The 23,480-nt window shown below is 36.1% G+C and overlaps 1 protein-coding gene across 2 annotated transcripts in view; it reads right to left on the bottom strand.

The window, feature by feature from the left end:
- OLA1 (Obg-like ATPase 1) overlaps positions 1–23,480 on the bottom strand; it is a 119,770-nt gene that overhangs the window by 5,215 nt on the left and 91,075 nt on the right. For both annotated transcript variants that reach the window (XM_017838307.1, XM_017838299.1), the window contains exons 8-9: positions 2,251–2,391; positions 1,460–1,556 (exon numbers count right to left, since the gene is read on the bottom strand). In XM_017838307.1, the coding sequence (XP_017693796.1) occupies positions 1,460–1,556; positions 2,251–2,391 (238 nt within the window). The remainder of the gene's footprint in view (positions 1–1,459; positions 1,557–2,250; positions 2,392–23,480) is intronic.

Below are 23,480 nucleotides of genomic sequence, written 5' to 3'. Positions count from 1 at the left end.
GCAGTAGAGAAGAATGCATTATAACTGCATGCTTCAAATTACAAGGACATACATTCTGTGCACATACAACCATGGAGAGAAATTTGAGAAATAATGGTGACCTAAAGGCTGCTTAATAAAGCATGTTAAAGTGCTAAGGAGTCTGACACTGTAAAGCACAGTTTTTACAATAAAAGATGTATTGGGTTAATATGGCTACTCACTGATGCTTACCTGACTAAATATCTTTGCACATTAAATCAAAGATACTTACAATCAGTCTTAAGATAAACCAGCTTTCAAATTTTCTAATAAAGAGCAAGCATTTCTCCTACTGAAAACAGTGGAGTTTCACAATGTGCTTTTAAAAACTACAACAGGACTCAGAAAAACAAAACTTCTGCTTTTATATTATTTTGGTAGCTATTTCAGGGACTTCAGCTAGCAGTTATCATGTAAAAGAAGATGAGAGGAGAAAACTAAAAAAAAATAAACACACTTATAAGAAAATAAGTTTAATGTGCTAAAACACATACACAAACATCTGTAGCAGTACTATTAAAAATATAAATTTACAGGAAATTATGTTGATTAATGAAAACAAATTAATTCCATTGAATGAAATTAAATACAGCACTGAAATTCATTGCACAGCACTAAATACACTGATGCAAACAATAAAAGCTCAAAGACAGAGCTGCATCTCCAAAAGTTGACATTACTGTAATTTTTAAGAGTTTTAACTACATGCATTTCAAAATATTTTTCAATATTGATCTTTATATTATAACATATTTACATTCAAAGGCTCAGCTCTTACTGTCCTCTGGGAATAAATTAGTTGATCTCTATGGCTATAATCATCCTACATCAATATTTAAAATACATAATATCATTTTCAGCATTAAATAAGTTCCCAGATAAACATATAAAACTACCAAAATAAACTAGGTCTAAATAGTAAAGTCAGTAAAAGACCTGAATTACTGTATACTGATTTTAGGTTTTTGAGCCCAACTGTGTATCCATGAGGAATATAATGACGTTATATTGCTTTTATTGCTGAAAATGTAATCCGAGCAAAGCAAAGGAGGAATGAACCATCCGCAACCCAAACAAACTTAGTGAATACAAAATGAAAAGCAACATCAATTTCACTGCAGACAAACCCAGTCACACAGATTAAGCAAGCACAATACTGGTACGTCTTATCTCTGACCACAGGAGGAGGGTAGACAGATTCTACAGGATGAAGAAATTCAGACTATGTAATAGGCAGAATCAATTGTTACCTGCCTCAATCAATGCAGCTCCACTTTCACTGTTCAGCAGCTCACAAATAATTAAAGTTATCCTGGACAAAAACCTCATCTGTAATGACTAGCTAACCGCCACCATGACAAACTTCAAAGTCAGTGATATCAATCTGAATTCAATAGTGTGGAACTGGATATAGCTGATGAATAAGTATGAATCTTACCCTGATGGTCCATGCACGCACTTCATCTGGGCCTGCAGTGAAAAAGTATTCTAGTTGGAGTGCTGCATATCCAGCCTTAATGATCTTTGCTAAAGCACTGAAAAAAAAAAGAAAAAAAGAAAGAATCCAATTCATTCAGCATATACACATAAAACAGCTAAATGCGCCAAGTAATCAATTTACGTGGAAAGATATCACATATTTTGAAGATACCAGGTCTACTTTTTAAGCATAGCAATAATTGCAGTAGCCTTTTACTTTGAACTCTCTTCAGAAGAACCACTTTTTTTACTGCAGAATCATAAATATAGTATTTTGACTTGTTTATTTGGCAGACTACAGAAACATGGGATAAATTTAAATCACTCTATCAGGCAGCACTTTTGGTCTCATGCAATTTTCAGGACTCCAGGTCATGAAAGCATATCTGTTTGACTGAAATTCAATATTGAAACAATTTATTACAGTTCTTCAGAAAATTATGGCAAAATTTTCTCCACCATCCTCATTCCCCATGGATGACGAAACAGTTTTGGTGATCATTCCTTCTCAAAAATATACATAACTAATACCTATGTTATAATTAAAACACTGTACAGAGATGACAGATGACAGTTAAAAACTTAATTTAAAATAAATCTTTTCACTCTGTCTCATGGTAAAGAAAGGAGAAGATTCTCTCTTTATAATGGTAATTACTCTGTCATTTATTATTCTATCAGCGCAAGCAATTAAATTACTGCAAGGAAATAGTTGATAATAAAGTGTAGGGAAAATGAATGCTAATTAACCTTTGTGTCATGTTCTCTTCCAGATACTTCTGTTTCTCCTCAGCACTCATATCTTGCAACTTGAGTTCCAAGGCCCCACTAAAAGGAATGACCAAAGCACCCGGGTCGTGCTTGTCCACCCACTCTTTAATTTTTATCAACCTGTAGACAACAAAGGGCACAACATTATCTTGTAGTGCATGCATGGCTGTACCACATTCATTATTATCAAGTAGCACATACATATTCATAAGAATTGCACGGATTTATGATGCCATCTTTTTGTGTATTGCTTTCCAAGGTCAAGGCATTAACAGGCAGCAATTGCTTCAGGTGTACTCCATTAACATTTCACTGTTTCTTGGTTTCTGTTTGGCATTTAATCTATCAGAAATAGGCATAATTTGGGACAATAACTAGGTGTTTGGTAGAGGTTAAATACTTGCAATCTGAAATGTATGAATAAAACTTTCTGAGAGAAAAATGTACTTCCAAGAGTGATATTTGTCAAATACGGTAAAACTGAAGGCCTTCAGTTTTTCCTGAGTTTTTTTTTTCTTTTTAATAAAATAAAAAGGCATCTCAGTAGCTGGGGCAGCTGATATTAACAGATAGAAAAGAACACCATAGACTTCTATACAGCAAGTCACACCCTGCTTTTTCTGGCTATTGATCTTGGAATATGCCACAGCTGATGAATACAGGGCTGTGTTTCTACTAGTTTTTCCCTTCTTTCTACTGTTGACCCAGGACAAAGCTTCTGGATATTACACTATGATTATTTTTAAATAAACAATAAAATTTCCTGTTTCTCTTCATATAACTGGCAACATCCATAGTTGTTTGGTGTTCATCCTTTAAGTTGAATGAAACAACAAATTTAGACCTACAGTTGGTAGTTTTTCAATGTTCAATATCCTATTAGAGTTAAGCAAAACTGGCAGCCTCCTGGCAGCCAGGAGGGCCAACCATGTCCTGAGGGGCATCAGGCCCAGCATCACCAGCCAGTCGAGGGAGGGATTGTCCCGCTCTGCTCTGCACTGGGGCAGCCTCACCTGAATATTGTGGCAGTTTTGGGCATCACAGTATAGGAAAGATATTAAGCTATTAGAAAGCATCCAAAGGAGGACAACAAAGGTGATGAAGGGCCTTGAGGGGAAGCCATATGAGGAGTGGCTGAGGGCACTTGGTCTGTTCAGCCTGGAGAAGAGGAGACTGAGAGGAGATCTCATTGCAGTTACAACTTCCTCGTGAGGGGATGAGGAGGGGCAGGCACTGATCTCTTCTCTGTGGTGACCAGTGACAGGATCTGAAGCTGAGTGAGGGGAGGATTAGGTTGGATATTAGAAAAAGTTTCTTCACCCAGAGGGTGGCTGGGCACTGGAATAGGCTCCCCAGGGAAGTGGTCACAGCACCAGGTCTGACAGAGTTCAAGAAACATTTGGATGATACTCTCAAGCACTCTCAAGGTGTGATCCTTGGGATGTCCTGTGCAGGGCCAGGAGTTGGACTCAATAATCCTTGTGGGTCCTTTCCAACTCAGAATATTCTATGATTCAGTGAAAACTTCACAGCAATAGCTGGTATTTAAAAAACCTCTAAACGCAGGCAACACATTCATGACTTCAAGTACTATTTATTTTAAATTTAAGGGACACATTTATAAACTACCTGTAAAGAGTTCCCTGTTATTAACAGGGCACTATTTCTGAACAGATGTGAATAGTAAGAATGACAACTCTGTATGCTCAGTAAGAAAACACAGGAGGCATGGGAATACTTCCTGTACACAAATAACCAAATTACAAAACGGTGCTTTGGGTGCCAGAGATGTTTCAGACCTGAAGCACCCACGATACAGCACAGGGCTTAATGCTTGCTGAGTTCTTTTTCTTAGTCCTGCTAATCTGCAAGATTTAGACTAAGGTTTTAACTGCTATTATACTAAAGTGCTTTGCAACTGTGGCCTGCAAACCTTTAAATAATCAATGCAAATGTCACTTCAGAAAAAAATGAACTGAACCACAAGTTCATCAACACACATTTGTCAAAGAAAATAGCAGGGGATCAGAGCTATTATGAGATTAAGTGCATGGCCCACTGAGTAGGGTTTTAGATGGGACAAAGAATATAGAAGTTCACTCAACAGTTTTCACACGTTTGTTATATAAGGCTTGTCTTCTATCATTTACTTATGTAAATACCCATCAGTGTTTTTCAATCCTCATTATACTAATCTTTTTTTCCTCCAGTTACCCAATGAAAATATAGTCTGGTATCCAGGACTGATATTTAAACACTACTGCTTTCAGAAACATCTGAATTGAAAATCACACTTAAGGTGTGTTTCTGAATGTAACATTTAACAGCACTTCTAAAACCACCATTTGTAGTTAACTAATTTATTTTGGCTAACAAACTGGGTATCAAAGTTCTGAGCTTATAAATGCCAACTTTATACAGAAAATATATCTCAAAATGAATCTAATATTCATAAGTGTACTTCAACATTTGTCCATACATCCTTTAGAGATTTCTTTAAGGAAGTATCTAACATTCGTCTCTAGACTAATTCAATAATGTGCTAAGTGAAAGACAGAATGAAACATGCAAACTTGAAAAAGTGAAATGAGCATGAAAGTAATGTCAAAAATTGGATTCAAATTCTGTTTGGTAAATATGGTCATCATAACTAATAAACTAAGAACTATTGTGGAACAACAAGATAAGAAATAATTACTTTGGCTAAAACACCAATTCAGAATAATAATAGTCTTAGACTGTCATTTTAACAGCTTTTCTATTGAGTCCTTAGAGGGATTATTTGCATTCCTCAGGTATTCTATTGTACGATTCAGATGAATAAAGACTTACAAATCATTCCTCTACCGCCAGTGTGAGACTTTGATCCAGTGAATACACCATTGTACCTTAACTATAATTGGCAAAAAACCTGACAGTGTAGAGCATCACAAGCTTAATAACAAAGGAGAATATCTCAAAGTGTTGACAGATGATCTTCATAATGCAGGAGCAGAGCTGGTACATTTTAGCAATAAATGAGCACTGAGGTCTAAAGGTCTCTGAAGTGACTGACATCAGACCTGCTACAGCCTCACTAAAAGAATAAGGTACTGCATCCCACTCTGTACAGACAGATTCTCTGCCAGAGTCTTTCACTTTTGTGACTTTCAATGTCACAGGAATTACCAAAAAGTACCAGGGAATTCCCTTAAAGGTGACAAAAATAAATAAAACAAAAAATGTAAACACTCAAATATAAATACTGATATATTTCAAAATTACATTTTCCCCAAAGCGAAAGGCTTGACTAATAATCAATAAAATAATAGTGCAAATTTGCTTTCCTATTAGGGATAACTAGGTGTGCTAAACAGAACAAAATGGTCTTAACAAATGGTAACAATTAATGTCAAAGTCTGTTTTACTTGAGCACATAATTTTTCCAAGGAAATTATGTGTGTCTGTAAAAGGACAGCATTAGTACACTTATTTGGGCCTTTGTTAAGATAAGCAAATCCTGGAGTATCTCTCCATTATTTCATGCTATACTTGAAAATGAATGATGAAGGGTATTGGATTTTAGGCTTAGAGAAAAGACTTTTGACACTTTAGACAAAAACACCCCACACTAAAAAAATGAAAAGTAAAAAAGAAAAAACCAAACAAAACTGCCCAACCGTAGAACTGGCAGCACCAATGACCATGATTAACAGCTGAAACTACTTTAAGAAACAAGTAACTACTCGAGATGAAAACCCTTCTTCACAAAGTAAACTGAAAACTGTGAAAACAGTGTACACATGAAAAGCTATTTAAAATACCCTCTGTCCCAATTAAGTTTCTAAAAATGTCATTATTAGTGGAGTTACAACTAAATTCTGATTATACAACATAAATCAGAAAGAAGAAAGCTTATTCTAGTACTACTCAATAATAATAGCAAGGGAACTCTGACATCCAAACAGCCTTTCCCTACTGAGGTGGCTTGGTTCTTCCCTCCCATGCAGAGAGGAGGAGTGTGCCAACAGCAACTACTGAGGGTTCCTGAATTGAAATCTGATTCTATTCGCCACAAAATGGACAAAATATCCTTTCTGAAAAGAAAATACAGACCCAAGAGACAGCAAGACATCCATTCATTCTGTGACGGTAAAAAGAAAATCATATGTACAACTGCCTAAAAATCTGACACAAGAACAAAACCAAGGCAAGTGCAAAAACAGATTTTATCAGCTTGCAAGTGAAGGCAGCACTCAAAATCCTGACAAGGAAAAACAGCAGAGAGGAATTCAGATGCTCCCTTCCACCTAACACTGTTACTGTTATTTGGTAAGGAGTATCAGAAGCATATCAGCATATCTACTAAACAAAAGGTGCCAGCGACTTCAAGAGCAGAAGGATCAGGACAACTACCAGAGTTAACTCCTGAAAGTAAATCAGAATGCAGAAGACTTTGGAGAAAGGTTTAAAAATGATGGCACTCATTGAGAAGGCCAATAAACAAAGAACACCACAAAGGGGAGTTGTAAAGAAGGGGATGTCTTTGCTTTAAAATGGTGATGCTTGCTGAGGCAGAAGAAACCAAAACCTGCAGCCAACCAAAATAAAAAGGTACAAAAGTTGCAGAATGTACATTAACTACAAATCAATATTTGAGAGAATTTCACATGAGAGATCCAGCTGGGAACAGAGACAGAGTTCAGATAGAAATCTGAAGTAGTAATGGAAGAGAGAAGCTGCAGAGAAAGCTTAAGCTCAGTGGACACCTGCAAGACAAGATGATCTGAAAAACTGACCCCTGAGAAGAAAGGTGATTTGTGACAGTATGCTTTTGTACAAGCAAGACCAAAAAACCCCCCATCTAACTCATGGAAGAGAAACAATTGTTTTTCTGTTCTGTACCTGAACTGAGTGGAAAACGGCAGAAACAGAAGAGCATGGCAAGGAAAAAGAAAACATCAAGCAGCACAAGAAGGAAAGAAACAAACATAGGTAAGATCAAACTAAATTATCAAAATATACAAAAGACTCAAAAAAAGATCCACAGATAGGAGTGAGAACAAGAAGACCTTGAAATTCCAACAGGCTCTTCTTGTTGGCAGTTCTGAGCGATTCTGATTTTTAAAACCTTCCAAACTCAGTCTGTTTAGTGCTTGCAAAAGTTTTCCATATGTGTAGCCTAAGCCACCTTTATTTCAATTTAAATGCATTAGTTAAACTGAGCCTGTAGGCTATGAACTGAGAATACACACTCCCTATTTTTTATTAAAACTTGAGGTCTTTTTTATTTTGAGCTTTCCTTGTAAACCACATACTACTTCTAACTTTGAACCTTTTTTCTGGAATCTCTCCAACTGGTCTAAAAGTTTCTGGAAGCATACATTACCTAATGCACTCCTCAGAGCTCTCAATAATAATGTCTTACAAGCACTAAAAATACTAGAGGATTAACTCAACTTTTCAGTTGATTCTCCTGTTTATTAAACCCAGTCTAGCATTTGCTTTTTTGTGACAGCACTGCAACACTATCTCACGCTCAGTTTATAACTTACTGTGTGACCCTGCTTGGCTAGCTATTCTTAATACTACGTTTGCATAGTTGATTATTCCTGCATAAAATCTGTCTCAGGAATTGTCCGTAGCTGCTTTTTTCCTAATGATTTCTTCTATTTCTTGATATGCTCCTAAATTATCATTTTGTTTTATACATACGTGGACATCTCCTAGTTTGGGGGTCATCTACAAATTTAACAAGAATGCTCACAATCCAGCTCATTAATGGAAATACCTAACAGTATTCAACCAGCAGCCACTTCTGCAGCTCTCATAATGAGATATTATTTGTTTGGAAAGTGTATCACTGATAACTATGCTCTATGTATTATCTTCCAACCAGTCTCGCACACTCAACTTCCAGTAGTTCCCATCTTGTTCAAATATTTCCTATTTTGTTTATGAGAATGTTGTAAGCCATCAAAACCTTTAAAGGCTTAATAAAAATCCCAATATGTAGTAAAGGATATTTTTTCACTACATGCAAGACCATTAAATTTATCACAAACAAAATATTAGTCACATGACAATTTAGACAAGTCATAAACAGACAACATGAATTCATGAAGACTACTGGGTTGCCTTAAGAGAATTAAAACGTTGAATTGTTCCAACATTTTTCTTGAAACCAAAGGAAAATACATTGACTTTAAAATATCTTGTTTCTTCTTCCCTCTGTGGTTTTCTTTTGTCTTTTGAAGCCTCATTCATTATCCACAAATTATCAATATGATGATGAAGTGGGCAACAATTATTTTTTTGCCAGGTCCAAAAATTGTGAGGACCACTAGGTTTAGATGATTTGGTGGGATGGGAGAGGAAAATCTAATCTACCTAAGCATCTGTATTGCATGACACAGCTCCTAGGTGATGTCCTTCCCTTCTATTCTGTGAGCATGCACAGAATCCACAAAGATCAGGTCCCACTGTTCTCAGTGCTGCACATATGTATAGGTGAGTATGTGTATGTATTCATACATAAATCAGAAACATGCACAGGTTCAGTAAGCTTTCGTGCCAAATTTCTATAAATAACAAAGAATGGAATGGTAAAAGTGACACGGTACTCACTCTGCTGTTATCAGAGTACCATGCTGTAACTCTTTATTGCTACCGGCCTCTCTTAGGGTATCCCTTTCTTCTTGCACTACATAATGAGAAAAGGTGACTAAACAGGAAAACATTAAGGAACAAAAAGGTACCTTCTTCCTCACCATGATAGTTTCCTTTTTACAAAAATCACAAATCTACAGGAGGTTTGGGAGTACCTGTTACAGACCTTGGCAACCACGTTTCAAATCATCAGTGACGCTTAGGAATTTTTTTTTTTATTCCCTGTTCCCAGCTGGCCAGATGGAACACAGTAATCCTTTGATTTCAAAAGCCCTTTCCCAGCCCCCACTTTCTAGTAACAGTTGAGAACAAACACACTGCCTCCACACACTCACTGTACTACTGGGCTGCTCCCTGGCCAGAAGTGTCCTCTCAGCCTCTCAGGAAAACAGCTTCAGGGACTCAGCACTGCATTTATCCTGAACACTTTAAGTTCCTTGACACCTGTCTACAGTTCAATGTCCATATCCCCCCCAGTAGTCACTGCATTCAGACAGACTTTATGAGAGACCAACGTGGAGAACCCGTCTCACATGTTAGATGTTGTATCTCCCAACACAGATTGACTTGAGCCTTGAAACATGCCATGAAATAGTCTTTAAAATTTTTACTGCAACATTTTTGGGGACTTGTAACACACCCCATGATCTCAGGAACCTTATGACAAAATGGATATATATAAAGTATTTCATTCTACTAGATTCAGATTCCACATTTTTTAACTTCATTGTAATTTCAACTTATACTGTATCAAAAAAAAAAATCATAGAAGTTCCTGATCAACACTGTCATTTGACATTTATTATAGATGGGTTTATAACTTTCCTTAACATTCTCCTTTGAAATGTAAGTAATCCCAGGTTCTCTGCCTCATGTGCGTCAAAGCAAGTTCTTCCAGGGCCTTGATCTCTATTATGGCCATTATCTTAAATCCCCTGTAATTCTGCAAAATCATTTGTTAGATGGGGTGACTAGTATTGCACCTATTTTAGTTCATGTTGTATCCCAGATTCTAAAGAAACATTTTCATAATGTGGACATGAGCTTCTCATCCCATTCCTTATCCATCCAGATGTTACTCTTGATTTTCTGCTACCAGCTGCACACAGAGCAGGGACCCTACCAGCACTCCCTGCATACTCAAACTGTTCACCAACAAAAATAACCCAGCAGAAAAGCAGGTTTGGGAGGAAGAATTTAATTCTTTCATATCTCCCCTCTCCCACCCTTGTCTTTTAAGATGGACCAGTTCACTTTCCCACACACCCTATCAACTGTCTGTGCCAATATAACTGAAGGGTGGTGTAGGAACAGGTGAAGCCTGTTAAGGACGGGGTGTCTAAATTGGCCTACCCCCCCAAAAAAAGAGTGATGCCGTGGAGCCAAGTTCAATCAGAAATTTTGTTATTTGTTATTGGAGAATGCTCATAAATGGCATGACTCCTGAGTAAAATTATCCCATATGAGATCACTTACAAACGGATTCTTTCAGGCAGAAAGTATTAGTTGACGGGAAGAAAAAAAATCAAGGCAATATTCTGAAAATTCATATCAAAGCACTTCATGCCCTCAAGATATAATTCTGTTAACGAACTGTCTAACATGAGATGTTATTAATATACAGTTCTCATTTTACCTGGTGTAGAAAACTACCTAGAGACACTGTCTATTTAATGGTATGCTAAAAACACATAAGGACACAACCTGTCACTTACAGCTTTATACTACTGACTAGTTTTTGAATTTATTTCACATAAAGATTTGGCTTAACTGACATGAAACTTTTCCAGTTTGTTAGATGTGGGAACTGTGAAAGAAATAATACCAGAGAATATAATATTACCTGTAAATCAAGGACAGGCAGTACTTAATGGACAAAATATTTTTATAACTAGGAGAAATAAAGCATGCATAACAGAAAAATAAAGTTCATGACCTACAAACAGTTTGAATTAAAAAATATCAAGATGGTAGAAAGACAAAGAGGTAAAATAATCCAGAATGATTTTTTTTCTGCTGATCTATATATATAGAGCTCCCAGTAAGAAAAGCTTTTTCAGTGCATTATACAGCTTATATAATTCCATCTAACAAAAGGGCAGTCAAGGTAACCCTATATTAAACATTTGTAAGAAGCATCATTCAGGAAGAATATAGATCTTAAAATCCACTTTTAAAACATTAGTTTCTGATCTAATTTTCAGGACTGCAGTAATATCTCTATCCAAATTATGATCCTCACTAAAGTGATCAAAATTAATTATGATTTAAACAGTAAGGAAAATGCTACTACACTGCCACTGTACCACCTTGCTGGTATGTGACAGGCTTAGAGACCCTAGTTCTCCTTGGTCTGCCAATTGCAAACATAGATTCTGTCTTAACTAAAGAGACAGCTAGCTGTTGTTGTCAGCAAGGATCAAGCACAGTCAAGACTGAACTACTGATGAACCTGCATAACAATACAAACTGCAACAAATGGTGCACATTACATTTCCTAGTTATGGGCAGAACAGGCTCTACTTGCAGCACGTGTACCTTGGACTGGAAAGATGCCTTTTGAAGTCACATCTTGTTGTTCCTTCTACTATCATTTATAAAATGCATAGTTTAGAAAGGTTTTCTTGAAAACTATAACAATATAATTTAACAAATGATCATTCATAAATTATAGCAAGAAGAGGCAAATCTCAGTTACAAGACTTATGTGCAAAATGATGACTGAGATACTGCTACAAATTAGTAGAAAGAACTCCTATTCCATATTCATCCCATGGCCTGATACTTTTATAACTTTTGTCTCTTGAAAGGACTTCTTTATGTCACATGGAAAACTGTATTCTTAAGTGTCCTGTACAAAGTAGGACAATTCATACCAACAGTTATAGCAAAGTCTCAAATATATAAACTCAAAAAATTATAAGCCATTTATAAATAGAATATTTGATTAAAAAAACAAAACAGGTGATGCCTTAACAAGATAAACTTTACATGAAATACATGACGGACAACACCATTTTAAATTTATATTCTTTAATTCTTTTATGCACTGCGGTCATGCAAGCAAATTACAAAGCCATACTGCCAGACAAACAAAACTATCTATATAAAACTTCCATGTAATGAAATAAATATTTACAAACAATACTTGAAATAAGACACCATAAAGACCAACTGGGAATGTATTTCACTAGCATTAATTAAAAATTCTGCAATGAGTAACACAAATGCAGACTACAACATTGTTAGTTTTGGCTTGTGCTGATGGCACACAGCAATTTAATGAAACCTAAATAAACTGGATAAGAATATTCCCCTCTAGTTCTCTTAATGAAATATCCTCTCCTTCTCACAAATAATAGTGGGAAACGTCTTCCTCACTTCTCCAGAATTAGCCTGTGTGATCTTAATTGCAGAGCCTCTCTAGACCACAGAATTCACATGAATGTTCTCTTCCTTCCTCTATCAGTTGCTAAAAATTATGTAAGTATTAAAATTGCAAGAGTCAAATTTACCACAATAAGAATATTTGAATTAAAGTAATAAACCCTGCTTATTCCTTCTGCCCCCTTGGGCCATTACCAACTACTAACATTTTGTGATGACACAATACTACAATTTTACAATTCTATGTTTTAAGAAACAATTTTAACGAGACTAGTAAAAAGAATCATAGAAGCTGGTGTACACTGGGCTAAGTTGTGGGATTTTTGGTGAAAAAAGATCAAACTTGCCACTAGGCTGGAATATGCTACTCAATAAATGAGAAATTAACTGGTATTTATCCAGACAAAGAACATCATCTAAGCTCTCAGTATAACAACAAAAGAGTTGAGTTGAATGGTTAATATTCAAACTACAGCAACTCAAAGAATACAAGGCTTTATTTCAGACACCTGATTTAGATACCTAATCTTGCTCTGCTCCCTGTTTAGTTAATGAAGCAGGAGGCTTTTCTGAGGGCAATTCAAAGTACTTAAATTAGGGCTCCATTTCTCACTTTCTTCTTAAAGCATCTTCCCTCTCCCCTTTCCATAGGCTACTTTAGAAACTAACCCTCACCTTAAGTGCCTAAGACACATAAAATTATGTGGTGTGCCTCAGCCTCACCTCCTGCTAATATATTTCCCCAAAATACTGTCTAATAAATACAACAGCATATACTATACTGTCATATGAACATGTCCGTGTCCAAGTAAAATGCTAAATGAGTTTGGGATTTTCTCAGTGTGCAGAGATGCCTTGTATGAAATGCACTTCACTAATTTGAAAAGCTGTCACAAAAATGTTCACAGACACAGTCTGTTTACCTGTCTAAACTATGGTGAAATGAAAAAAAAAATTAACAATGTCTGAATAATCTACTAAAACATACTTGTCCTAGGGGAACACTAACTTTGATTTTTTTCAGAAGCAGGAATAAGTATCTGGATCAGTGTCATGCCCCATTTATCTGACAGACTAAAGGATCTGTTAGACACAGATTTTTAAGGCTGAAAATGGAATGACAAAGTAAATTTCTGTCAGAAATAAATACTCCTGTTCTGTGGGTGGGTGTGCCTAAAACATTTTTATTTGCAAGCACAAAACTAAAATTTGATTTATTAGAAAACTATTAGTTAACCTTTCATTTTCATATCAGTTATGGAATTAGAAAACATTCAATGCCCCTAGCAATTTCAACAATATAAAAATAATTTGAATAAAAAGAAGTTCCACCTTGAAGTTACAGCACAATGGTAGGCTTTACCCTTACAAACACTAACAATAGGATCAAAAAGCCAAACCTAAAAAGCAAGCTACTTTTATTTTTATGACTTGGCCCAGAAACCATTTTTCAATAGAAAGTCAGAGCATTAGCCCAAAAACATACTAATTCATGTTCAGTCTCTTGAGTAAAGAAAAGGCTCCATGTGTGGTGGCATACATGATAGTTGTCAACATAAATGAAAATGTTCATGAATAAAAAACAGGCTGTATAAAGAGCTAATTATAATATTGCTATCAATTGCTAGCTTGCGCTTGCAAATCTTTCATATCATATAAATGCATTGTTTTTGACATTTCTCTGTAGCTAAACATCACATCATTTCACTTTTTTAAAAGTAGTTCAAATATGCATGGGATATACTATAAGGAATGTGATCTACAGTTAAACTGAAAAGGAGAAAACTATGACATAAATGCACAGTCATTAAAAATTTAAAACATCAATCATTTCCCAAGTAAAAAAAAAAATCTAGACTTCTAACAGCCTCTATAAAATAATTTCTACTTTCTGTATATTCATCCTTTCTATCCAAAACAGTTGAAAACACTTCACCCAATTATGCAGTTGAAGACTAAAATAATACATACATCCAAAGCATTAGTGGCATTGTGAAATTATTCAACTTGCATCCAGATGTTTTCTTATCATTAGAAACACTGTTTATTTGCTTGAGGCAACCACCTACACACTCTTCTAGGACATAAGCTGTGAGAAATGTTTCAGTAACCAATGAAAAGCACCGTTCCTATTTTAATGCTCAAATGTTTTCTTCTGTTTTAGAAGTAGCATAGAATCTAAGTTTGTAAAAGACCTGCTCAACAGGCCCTAGTAAGTAATAAATGGTTAAAAGCAAACCTAGTCAAAGGAAAAATACTAAAATATCAAAGTGGGCAGTTATTCTGGGACATGATAGTCTATTCATTTCTCCACCAAAGAGTCACTTAACCAACATATACAATGTAATTTCAGTCTTAGTTTGGTTGAGCAATGACACCATGAAAGAAGAAATGATGACAGAAAATAACCTTGGGCAAACCCAAGTAATTTGGTTTAAAGGAAAAAATAAACCATGTCCTGATAAATTTATTCTCTCATTGATATGACATATGATTTTCTATGCAGGAGAAAATACATCTATAAAATATTTGATAGTGTGCTGTGTGTGAAATTACTCATTCAACTGGAGAAGAGGGGAAAGTGGATTTGTACAGACCGTGGACCAAGTAATGCACTGGATATGTTAACAGGAGAACAAATTGGTGTTTTAGGCTATCGCTAATCAAGCTTCACAAGGATCAAACTTAGGACTGATCTTGTTTAAATATATTAATGACCTTGATACAAACATTAGTTGCATGCAGTTTATGTTCAGTACAGAAGCAGGAGACATATTCCTCAAGGAAAGCTATCATCATCAATTGGAAGGGACGGAAGGGGGATCATGAGGGGTTAGTGTTCTTCAGAGCAACTCTAAGCCATCACAATGCAACAGGAAAAAGGTAAATGTAATCTACAGATCCTACTGGAAATGCTTCCCTTTGTTTAACAGGATGCTTTACATCTGCACATAAGGTATTCATGAAAGCACGTGGAGTACTACATGCAGTTGTGATCAGTTAAATTCAGAACAGGTCTAAGATTATCAGAGGAATGGGAACCTCATGTATATGACAGAGAGAAAAAAGAAATTATTAATGCCAGCTTTAAATAAGTACTGGAAGTAAACACCAATTAGATAAGATACTATTTAGTCTACAGGACAAAGCTGCCCGAACCACCAATGAAATAAGCCAGTCATGGAAAAAGAGACTGGAAATTAGCTGAACATTTTCAACCCTAGGCAGCAGCAAGGTTCTGTGAGCAGTCTCCCAATACAAAGTGCAAAACAATCAGCTACTGTGAAAAAAAAAAAACAACACACCAAAAACAACCAAAAAACCTCTACCACCTTAATTAATTTATGAAAGTCATTATACTGTGTAGTTACCAACAATAACTGGTTCTGTGCTGAATGCAGAGGAGGGATTACAGTAATTTAGGGATTACCGTATAGTTACATGGAAGCACTACACTTTGTGAATTCAGAAGTACTTAAAGGCTATGCAGAAATGCAAAAGGGGGACAAAGGTCTCAATTTCATACGTAAAAACCAATACCTCCACTGGGGAGAAGGCACAAAGAACTCAACCACCACATACTCGACTCGGCTAGTGTTAGCCAGCTGACCAGCAGCAATAGGGCTGTCAGACTGATCACTATGTAAAAAGTCCTCCCAAGCCACAGAATATGATGCTACCTGCTGTTCAGTGCCTCATGTCACTGCTTTTTAAAGAAGGAGTATAAATTAGGGATCATTGTTGTAAGGAAACAAGACTCAAACTCTTGGACAACTAGACTTCATGAGTCTGTTCTTCCAAAATAAAATGTAATTAAAGTCAAAAGTAGCTCATTATACCATATACAGTTACCAGTATCACTCATGAGGAGAGCACAGGTGAGGCAGAAGAGGTGGCTGCATTACTTGTGTCATAGTTGGCACTAAGTCATATCAAAATTTGGGCAAGGTACAATTTTTAAAATAGCACTAATGAGAACACTGGACTTCTTTATCCTAATTGGTTAAATGAAGAAAATTAAGAATATTAACTTTAAAATGTGTAAATATTTAAAATGAAATTTTCCTACCTGGCATCACAGAGATCTAAAAGAGACAGAAGTAAAATCCAGTCCTCCATCAGCAATTCTCCAGGCATGTAAAATGCCTTTAATATAAAGCCATCCCTTATCCTTCTCAAGTTCCACATCACTGTCAAGTTTTGCTCCAGAGAAAGTGAATCCCATCATCATGAGTCTCCTATCCTATCCGACCCTACTGCACCCTCAAGAGTAAGCTTGTCCTTTGCATTCAGCAAGACAAGGCTGGCTGTAAAGGAAAGGAACACCCATAAACAGACAACCCTTTGGGGCAGGACACTGATTCTGAAATGCACTTGCAACCTTTGTTGGAACATTTTCGAACTTCAAAGTGTTTCCTATTACAACATTAAGACACTTAATACAGCTGCACATGATTTCCAATTTCTAAAAAAGCAACCAATAAACACATTAAATTCTAAACTGAATGTACTCATTACATACTCATTACACAAACCTATCTTTGAGCTAATGGAGCTACAGTGAGTACTTGCCCCTCAACAGACTAGAGGCTATTCTACTGTAAGATATCACAGACACTACTAAGAACACAGAAACAAAAGCACATAGTACCTCTGAATTTCATGCCATGCTTTGTAAGGAATAAAATCTAGTGAGTACAGTCTCTTCTGATCCCTTCTTCCCAAAATATGTCCACTTTCCCATCCAACAGTTCTTCGCCTTCTGTTGCTCACTGTGCTTTCTTTTCCCAGTGTTGTCCTCCAGTCTTCAAAGCTTTCCATCTTGGTACAACAGCTCTTTAGCAAGATGTTTCCAAATGCAATCAACAAAACTGAGTCCTCCCTCCTACCCTAGCTTGGGTCACTCCCACACTCCTACTTCCTTTTATCTCATTTGCAGGGTTACCAGTTCTGGTCCTGGTCAGGGACCCACTTCCTGCTCCGTTTCCTTCGTGCCTTAACATACAGAGGTACATCAGAGGCACTTCCTAATTCCTGTTAGGCCTGGTCAATTCTTAAATTTAGCAATAGAATCATAGAATAGATTGGGTTGGAAAAGACCTTCAAGATCATCAAGTCCAACCCCTGATCCAACTCTAATTACTATATCATGGTACTAAGGGCCACGTCCAATCTCTTTTTAAAAACCTCCAGGGATGGTGAATCCACTACCTCTCTGGGTAGGCCGTTCCAATGCCTGATAACCCTCTCTGTAAAGAATTTCTTCCTAACATCTAACCTAAACCTCCCCTGGCAGAGCTTGAGCCCATGTCCCCTTGTCCTATTGTTGGTTGCCTGGGAGAAGAGACCAACCCCCACCTGGCTATAACCTCCCTTCAGGTAGTTGAAGAGAGTGATGAGGTCACCTCTAAGCCTCCTCTTCTCCAGACTAAACAACCCCAGCTCCCTCAGCCTCTCCTCATAGGACTTGTGCTCAAGTCCCTTCACCAGTCTCGTTGCTCTTCTCTGGACCCGCTCCAGCACCTCAATATCCTTCCTGAACTGAGGGGTCCAGAGCTGAACAATAGCTATTTCAAAGAAAAATTCCTTAGCTACTGTGTATCTCACAGTATTTGGCACTACATTAAACGTCTACCACTGCACTTTCTTATATTTTTTTTTAGAAAATAAATCATACAAATATTAACATTTTAAAATTTGTGTTCTGCACAAATCCAATGTATACTAATAGGCTGAAATGAACTAGGCTCAGGAACAAAATACCAATTTAATAAACAAAACCAACCAAACAAAAAACCAATCCATTATATAGTTACTCAAGTAGCAGAGACACAATAAAGATATATCTTATCAGATATATACAGTAATATCTGTTATAAAGAAATATTCAATACAAGTCTTTCAGTAGAATGTAGAAAAGCACAGAGCATACAGTTGTACTTCTAGTGCCTCCACTTATCAGACAAAATCTCTTTACACAGGCAAAGAACAAAAAATGGAAATCTAAACAGAGCAAACTGAAACATGGTAACACTAACCAATATTGTATCTTTTCTGGGAAGAAAAGTTTCTCTCAGAAAAATATGTAGTTGATAGTTTCTGTTGTGCATTCATCTAGTTACTGCATGCTGTACTTCTGATACAAACCTGTGGAGCGTGCAACAACAAACCCCAAGAGTACAAAAGACTTTATATGATTTAATATTCTAGTTCTGGTCATGCATGTCCTCAGTTTTGCTATTTACCACAAAGAAAGCCCAACTATACATTATGAATCAATCAGAAAGAGGACACATTTTTAATGTTTTAACAAAAATAATGCAAAGTATGGAACTTCACTGTGATGAGATGCCTAAACCAGAAGTATTTCTCCAGCACTACAGCAGTTATAACATATTACATAATAATCCTTTATGGAGAAAGCTCTTACTGAATTTGTTAAAAACTTTGTATGTTGCAATTTTCAGAAAAGCACCACTCTATAAATGCATCCCATTCATTCAGAAGCAACCCAGAATCAGTACTATAGAAGCTAAAGGTACTCTCAATGCAATGATTCATAGTTTCGCTAATAGAAAGATTCAGCAGTTTTCAGACGAGACCTTTATTCCCTCTCTGAATAAATGATGCCTGAAATTTTTATTCTTGTTCTAATGGAATTTCAATGGCCTTCACTGCAAATCTACTGGAAATTTTCGCATATTAAGTGGAAAAAATTAAATGATGTTAACCACATTTTAATGTGATTAAGGCTGACAGGGTCATTATTTCTGCTAATCACTCAGTTTAAAAAGCTCAAACAAAACTTTGTAACAGTCAACGTTTTTTCTGGTTTTCCATATGTCTACTGTAGTTGAGAATTAAAGCCACTACAGAATATGAAACACAGCATGTATAATAAAAAGGATATATCAAATGTTTTCTGCAACTTGTACATGGATTTCATTATAATTAATTAAAGATTAAAAAAGGGTGGGGAATCATTCTTACAGTATGTATAACCCTTTACTTCTTTTGTCTTCCTCAATCAAAAGACAAAATAGAACAAGGGAATATATACCTCTTTTCTTGTAGCTCCTATTTGCTGTTGAAAATGAGAAAATATTTCTGCGTGTCTTTACTGTGAACTAAAAGATATATGTAAACACTGAAAATAATTTCTTAGAGCATGTCTGTTAGGCTCTGCAATAAAGAGTTCTGCTTATTACCATTTAGGTTGGCATAAGCTGGAAAATGGGCATGAAAACAGTAGAAGAGAGGTAAGTGGCAGTGATGAAGAGCAAAGAATAGATAGTTTTCAGAGTGTCTTGTAGTTTTCGCTCATGGAGGATCAACAATAGAACAGAAAATTAAGGAGACCGCTGCTCTGGTCACTGGCTCAGCTTGAGAAGCACAGCCTTACAGCCAGCCCTCTTGCTCAAAGGTTTGCCACCGACAGCAGCAACCGTCGATGGAGCAGCTCCCCAGGATCGACCACAGAACACAGAAGCCTTGAGGGTGATCAAAAAGGGTGGAAGGACTTAAATTAAAAAACAGACAGAAGTTTGTCTTGTTCATGCTACCAGAGGAGGGGGGATGTTATTTGTGGAATTTATATTTTGTTTCTTTCTGGGTGGCAGGAGGTTGTTCACAGGTTTTCTTTGGCTTGGGTTTTAGGCTTTTTGAAGGATTACCATTTTCTGTAACGACCACCACTGTAATACTTATTGCTGTTAATATTAAATATCACCCTCTGTGGTTCATCATTTCTGGAGGACCTGTACCTCTCATGCCATGTTATCTCTCTCCTCACAAACCCCATACTTACAGATGATTAAAAAAACAGGGGGTAAAAAAAAGGCACGTCAGCATCCAAATTCATTTTTTCTATGTAAGTAACTTGCTTAATACTTAAGTTACTTAGACGAGAATGAAAGTGCAGACAGACTGATTCACATTGATCATTCCCATATGGTTTAATAGATACATTTCAACCTTACTGAATCACTAAAAACTGTATTACAGTAGCTTCTTGGATTACCAAAAATAATATTTAAAAATAGTAAACAGATCATTACCTTATTAACCTTAAGGCATGTGAAATTTATCTGAAAAATATTTTATTTCCTTTCCATTCCTTGGCAAAGTATCCAAACACAAAGATTTTTAGATCTACTTTATGATTACAAGAAAAGATGCTGAGTAAAAAAAATGGTAATTAATCATACATCTTTTCATATAAGACTTTATTTCTACCTTCCTATCTAGAATGTACTCTTAACTATTTCAACAGTCAGCAGTTTCTTTTCCTAACAAACATTTGCTTCACATCCGAATACTTTCCATGACAAGAAAAAAAGTCCAATGACATTAGATCACTTACTATCAAGAACAAACTAGGTTAACATTAATATCACATACAGCTGTAGTTTGCGATGTTCTCAAAAAGAAACATTATTGGTATTGTTGGACTTTCTAGTTTTAGTGTGAAGCCATGCACTAGTGCATCAACTAACAACCCCACTGAATTCTTGTGCTCATCTAAGAAGGGACCCTGCTGAATGTCCTAATGCATCTTATTGTGAATCTTCAGCAAATAAAACTTCATGTATGAGCTCATGATGTGCTTTGCTGCTGGAAAGTCACAGGCTCTGTGGGAAGCTTTTTATCTTCCCAGCAGTCAGTTCTCTGAGAACATCAGTGCAGCTACTGTAGTTACCTGTAGATTACTTGTATTTTCTCACATCTGTGTCCAGCAATCTAAACCATGATGATAAAGGGTCATTAGGTTTTGAGTGAGGAAGGGGATGGACTAGACAATTTGCTCTGATAAGCTCCTTGTTGCGAGTGCCGGTTTAGAATGTGAAATGCAGGGTTATGCACATTCTCAACTCAAAACCCTGTGCTCTCAGAGCACCAATTAAAAATCATACTCAGCCCATCTTAAACTACATGAACACATCTTACCTGAATTTTTTACAATTAAAAATATTGCAATAACCTAATTCTATCATGATAAAAAGGACATCAACTATCTATTAGCCACAAAAGAATTCAGGTACAATTACTAAGATAACTGCTGTTTGGAGCACAGCAAAGCAATTTCCCACAGTGGGACTTACAGTTCAATTTACCAGTTGGGCAAATATTTTGTGCTCTGTAGTGGTCCACAGAGTTAACAGTTACCTGTAACATTTGAGCAGTGTTATACTTGGAGAAAACTTTTTTCAACCTAAACAGGTGTTTCAGCTTTATCTGTTCCCATGAATACAGATTTTTTTTCCCAACTCTAAGACCTCTTTTAAGACTTTTCAATTAACATTCAATGCAAATTTATGAAAGAGTCAATGGTCCTATTTTCCCATTCCAAGCTACTCACAATGAGATCTTGTAAGTTATACGCTTCTTGGAAGAGGGATGAGAATAAGCACAGTGTCATCTATAAAATTATGTTAGTCCTCAAGTAACTTGATGAAGTGGTAACAGGCTTTTTTTTCTTTTTCCTTATGGGATATTCTGAATTCAGTAAAATAATAAAAAATCCCCCAATCACATGAATTAAACAAAATGGAAGAAGGTTGTGTTTTTATACGCAACAAAAGCAGATTATACCATGAATACAGTATACAGTTCCAATGACATGGTCAGTGACAGAACTGTGAGAATCCCTTAAAATATTTATTGTGAAATTTTGTGTCAAACTCCAGAAAGTATCATGGTATTATCTTAGTCAACAGACTAACAGACAAAGGAAAGACAAAGGAGTCACTGAATATTTCTCGGTCAATGTACAAGCCATCACAAGAAATTCGGAGATTTAAGGGTATCAAGAATATAACTACTAGACTTCCCTCTTCTTGAAATTAAAGATTAAAATAATTACCGTTCAAACACTAACTCATCAGCTTAGATAGTTCAAAAGGGTTTTTCGCCATTGCCCTTGCAGAGATGATGATATCCTGCTACGTTGCTTTTGAGTCTTAATTTCAAGTCAGTGAAGAAAAACAGAAGGCTGATATTTTACACAAAAAGGTCTATTTCCAAATTAGAATAATTGCAGCAATGCATGGGCTCATAATGGATTTTTCACCAAGATTCAAAGACAGCATTTGAAAGAGAGCTCTTTAATTTTATCAGTTAATTCTATTTCACACCTATGCATCTTCTAGTTCTGACTTCTGCAAGAGAACTAGCTACATACACCACATCTGTATTTATTTTTTTTTTATTACTACATGGTCTTTAATGAAAATGCATCATTTTGAGAACCTCAACAGTCTGCATCATCAGAAAAAATGAATCCTTAATAATTATTCATACACCAAGTAGCTGTAAACCGAAATCATTTCAGAAGACCTGAATGTGTCAAGAACTTTGACAATTATGACTGGAGCCAGGAAACTGTAGCACTGCAGAATTTCTTATGAATTTTTCTAGTTACTTTTTATAAATGCTGTCCTAGATGACAGCTTAATGTGTACCACATGCAATATTTATTCTTCTTCAGTGTCAGACTGTCTAGCCATCCAAGGGAATACAAAGAATGTCACTTATTAGGATAAAAGCACAAGGAAGGTAATCAAGGACATATGTAACATCAGCCAATCATGCCCTATTTCAACATCCTATTCCATTCATAACAGTTCAACAATTATTTGCTTACTGATAACTTGCTTTCAGGCTGTTTGTGTTCCCCATAATGGTGGTTTGCATTTATTTTGCTCTTTAGAATTGGACACTTGCTGTGCCATGCATGTTTGTCAAAACTTTCTATCTTCTGTCAGAAATAGCTTTAGCATATCAAATAATTTCTGTTTGTCAGAAATCACTAATAGAACAATCTAGTTATCTTCTATGTCAATAGGGGACTAACACAACTAGAAATCAGAAACAAAAGGCTATCAGACACCACACGCTACTGCAAGACAGGCAGCTAAACCTATGTTTCTATTTAATATACTCTGATCATATAACTGTGTCTTTATGGAAAACCTAGTATAGACATTAGACTCTGACTGGAATGGAAATGTACTTTAGCAAGATACTATCTGAACACAAATTCATTAGCCTTGTTTTTAAGCTTGAGAACTAAATTCCTTAGTAGTCCTTCATGCCTCTTGACCATATTTCTACTTATTTATTTTACCAAATGCCTATACAAAATACTTGCAGACATCTTATCTGCTGATTCCAAT

The sequence above is a fragment of the Lepidothrix coronata genome, unplaced genomic scaffold (assembly GCF_001604755.1).
Source record: "Lepidothrix coronata isolate B3197 unplaced genomic scaffold, Lepidothrix_coronata-1.0 Scaffold7, whole genome shotgun sequence".
Classification (NCBI taxonomy): domain Eukaryota; kingdom Metazoa; phylum Chordata; class Aves; order Passeriformes; family Pipridae; genus Lepidothrix; species Lepidothrix coronata.
This window is presented reverse-complemented; position numbering and strand designations above follow the sequence as displayed.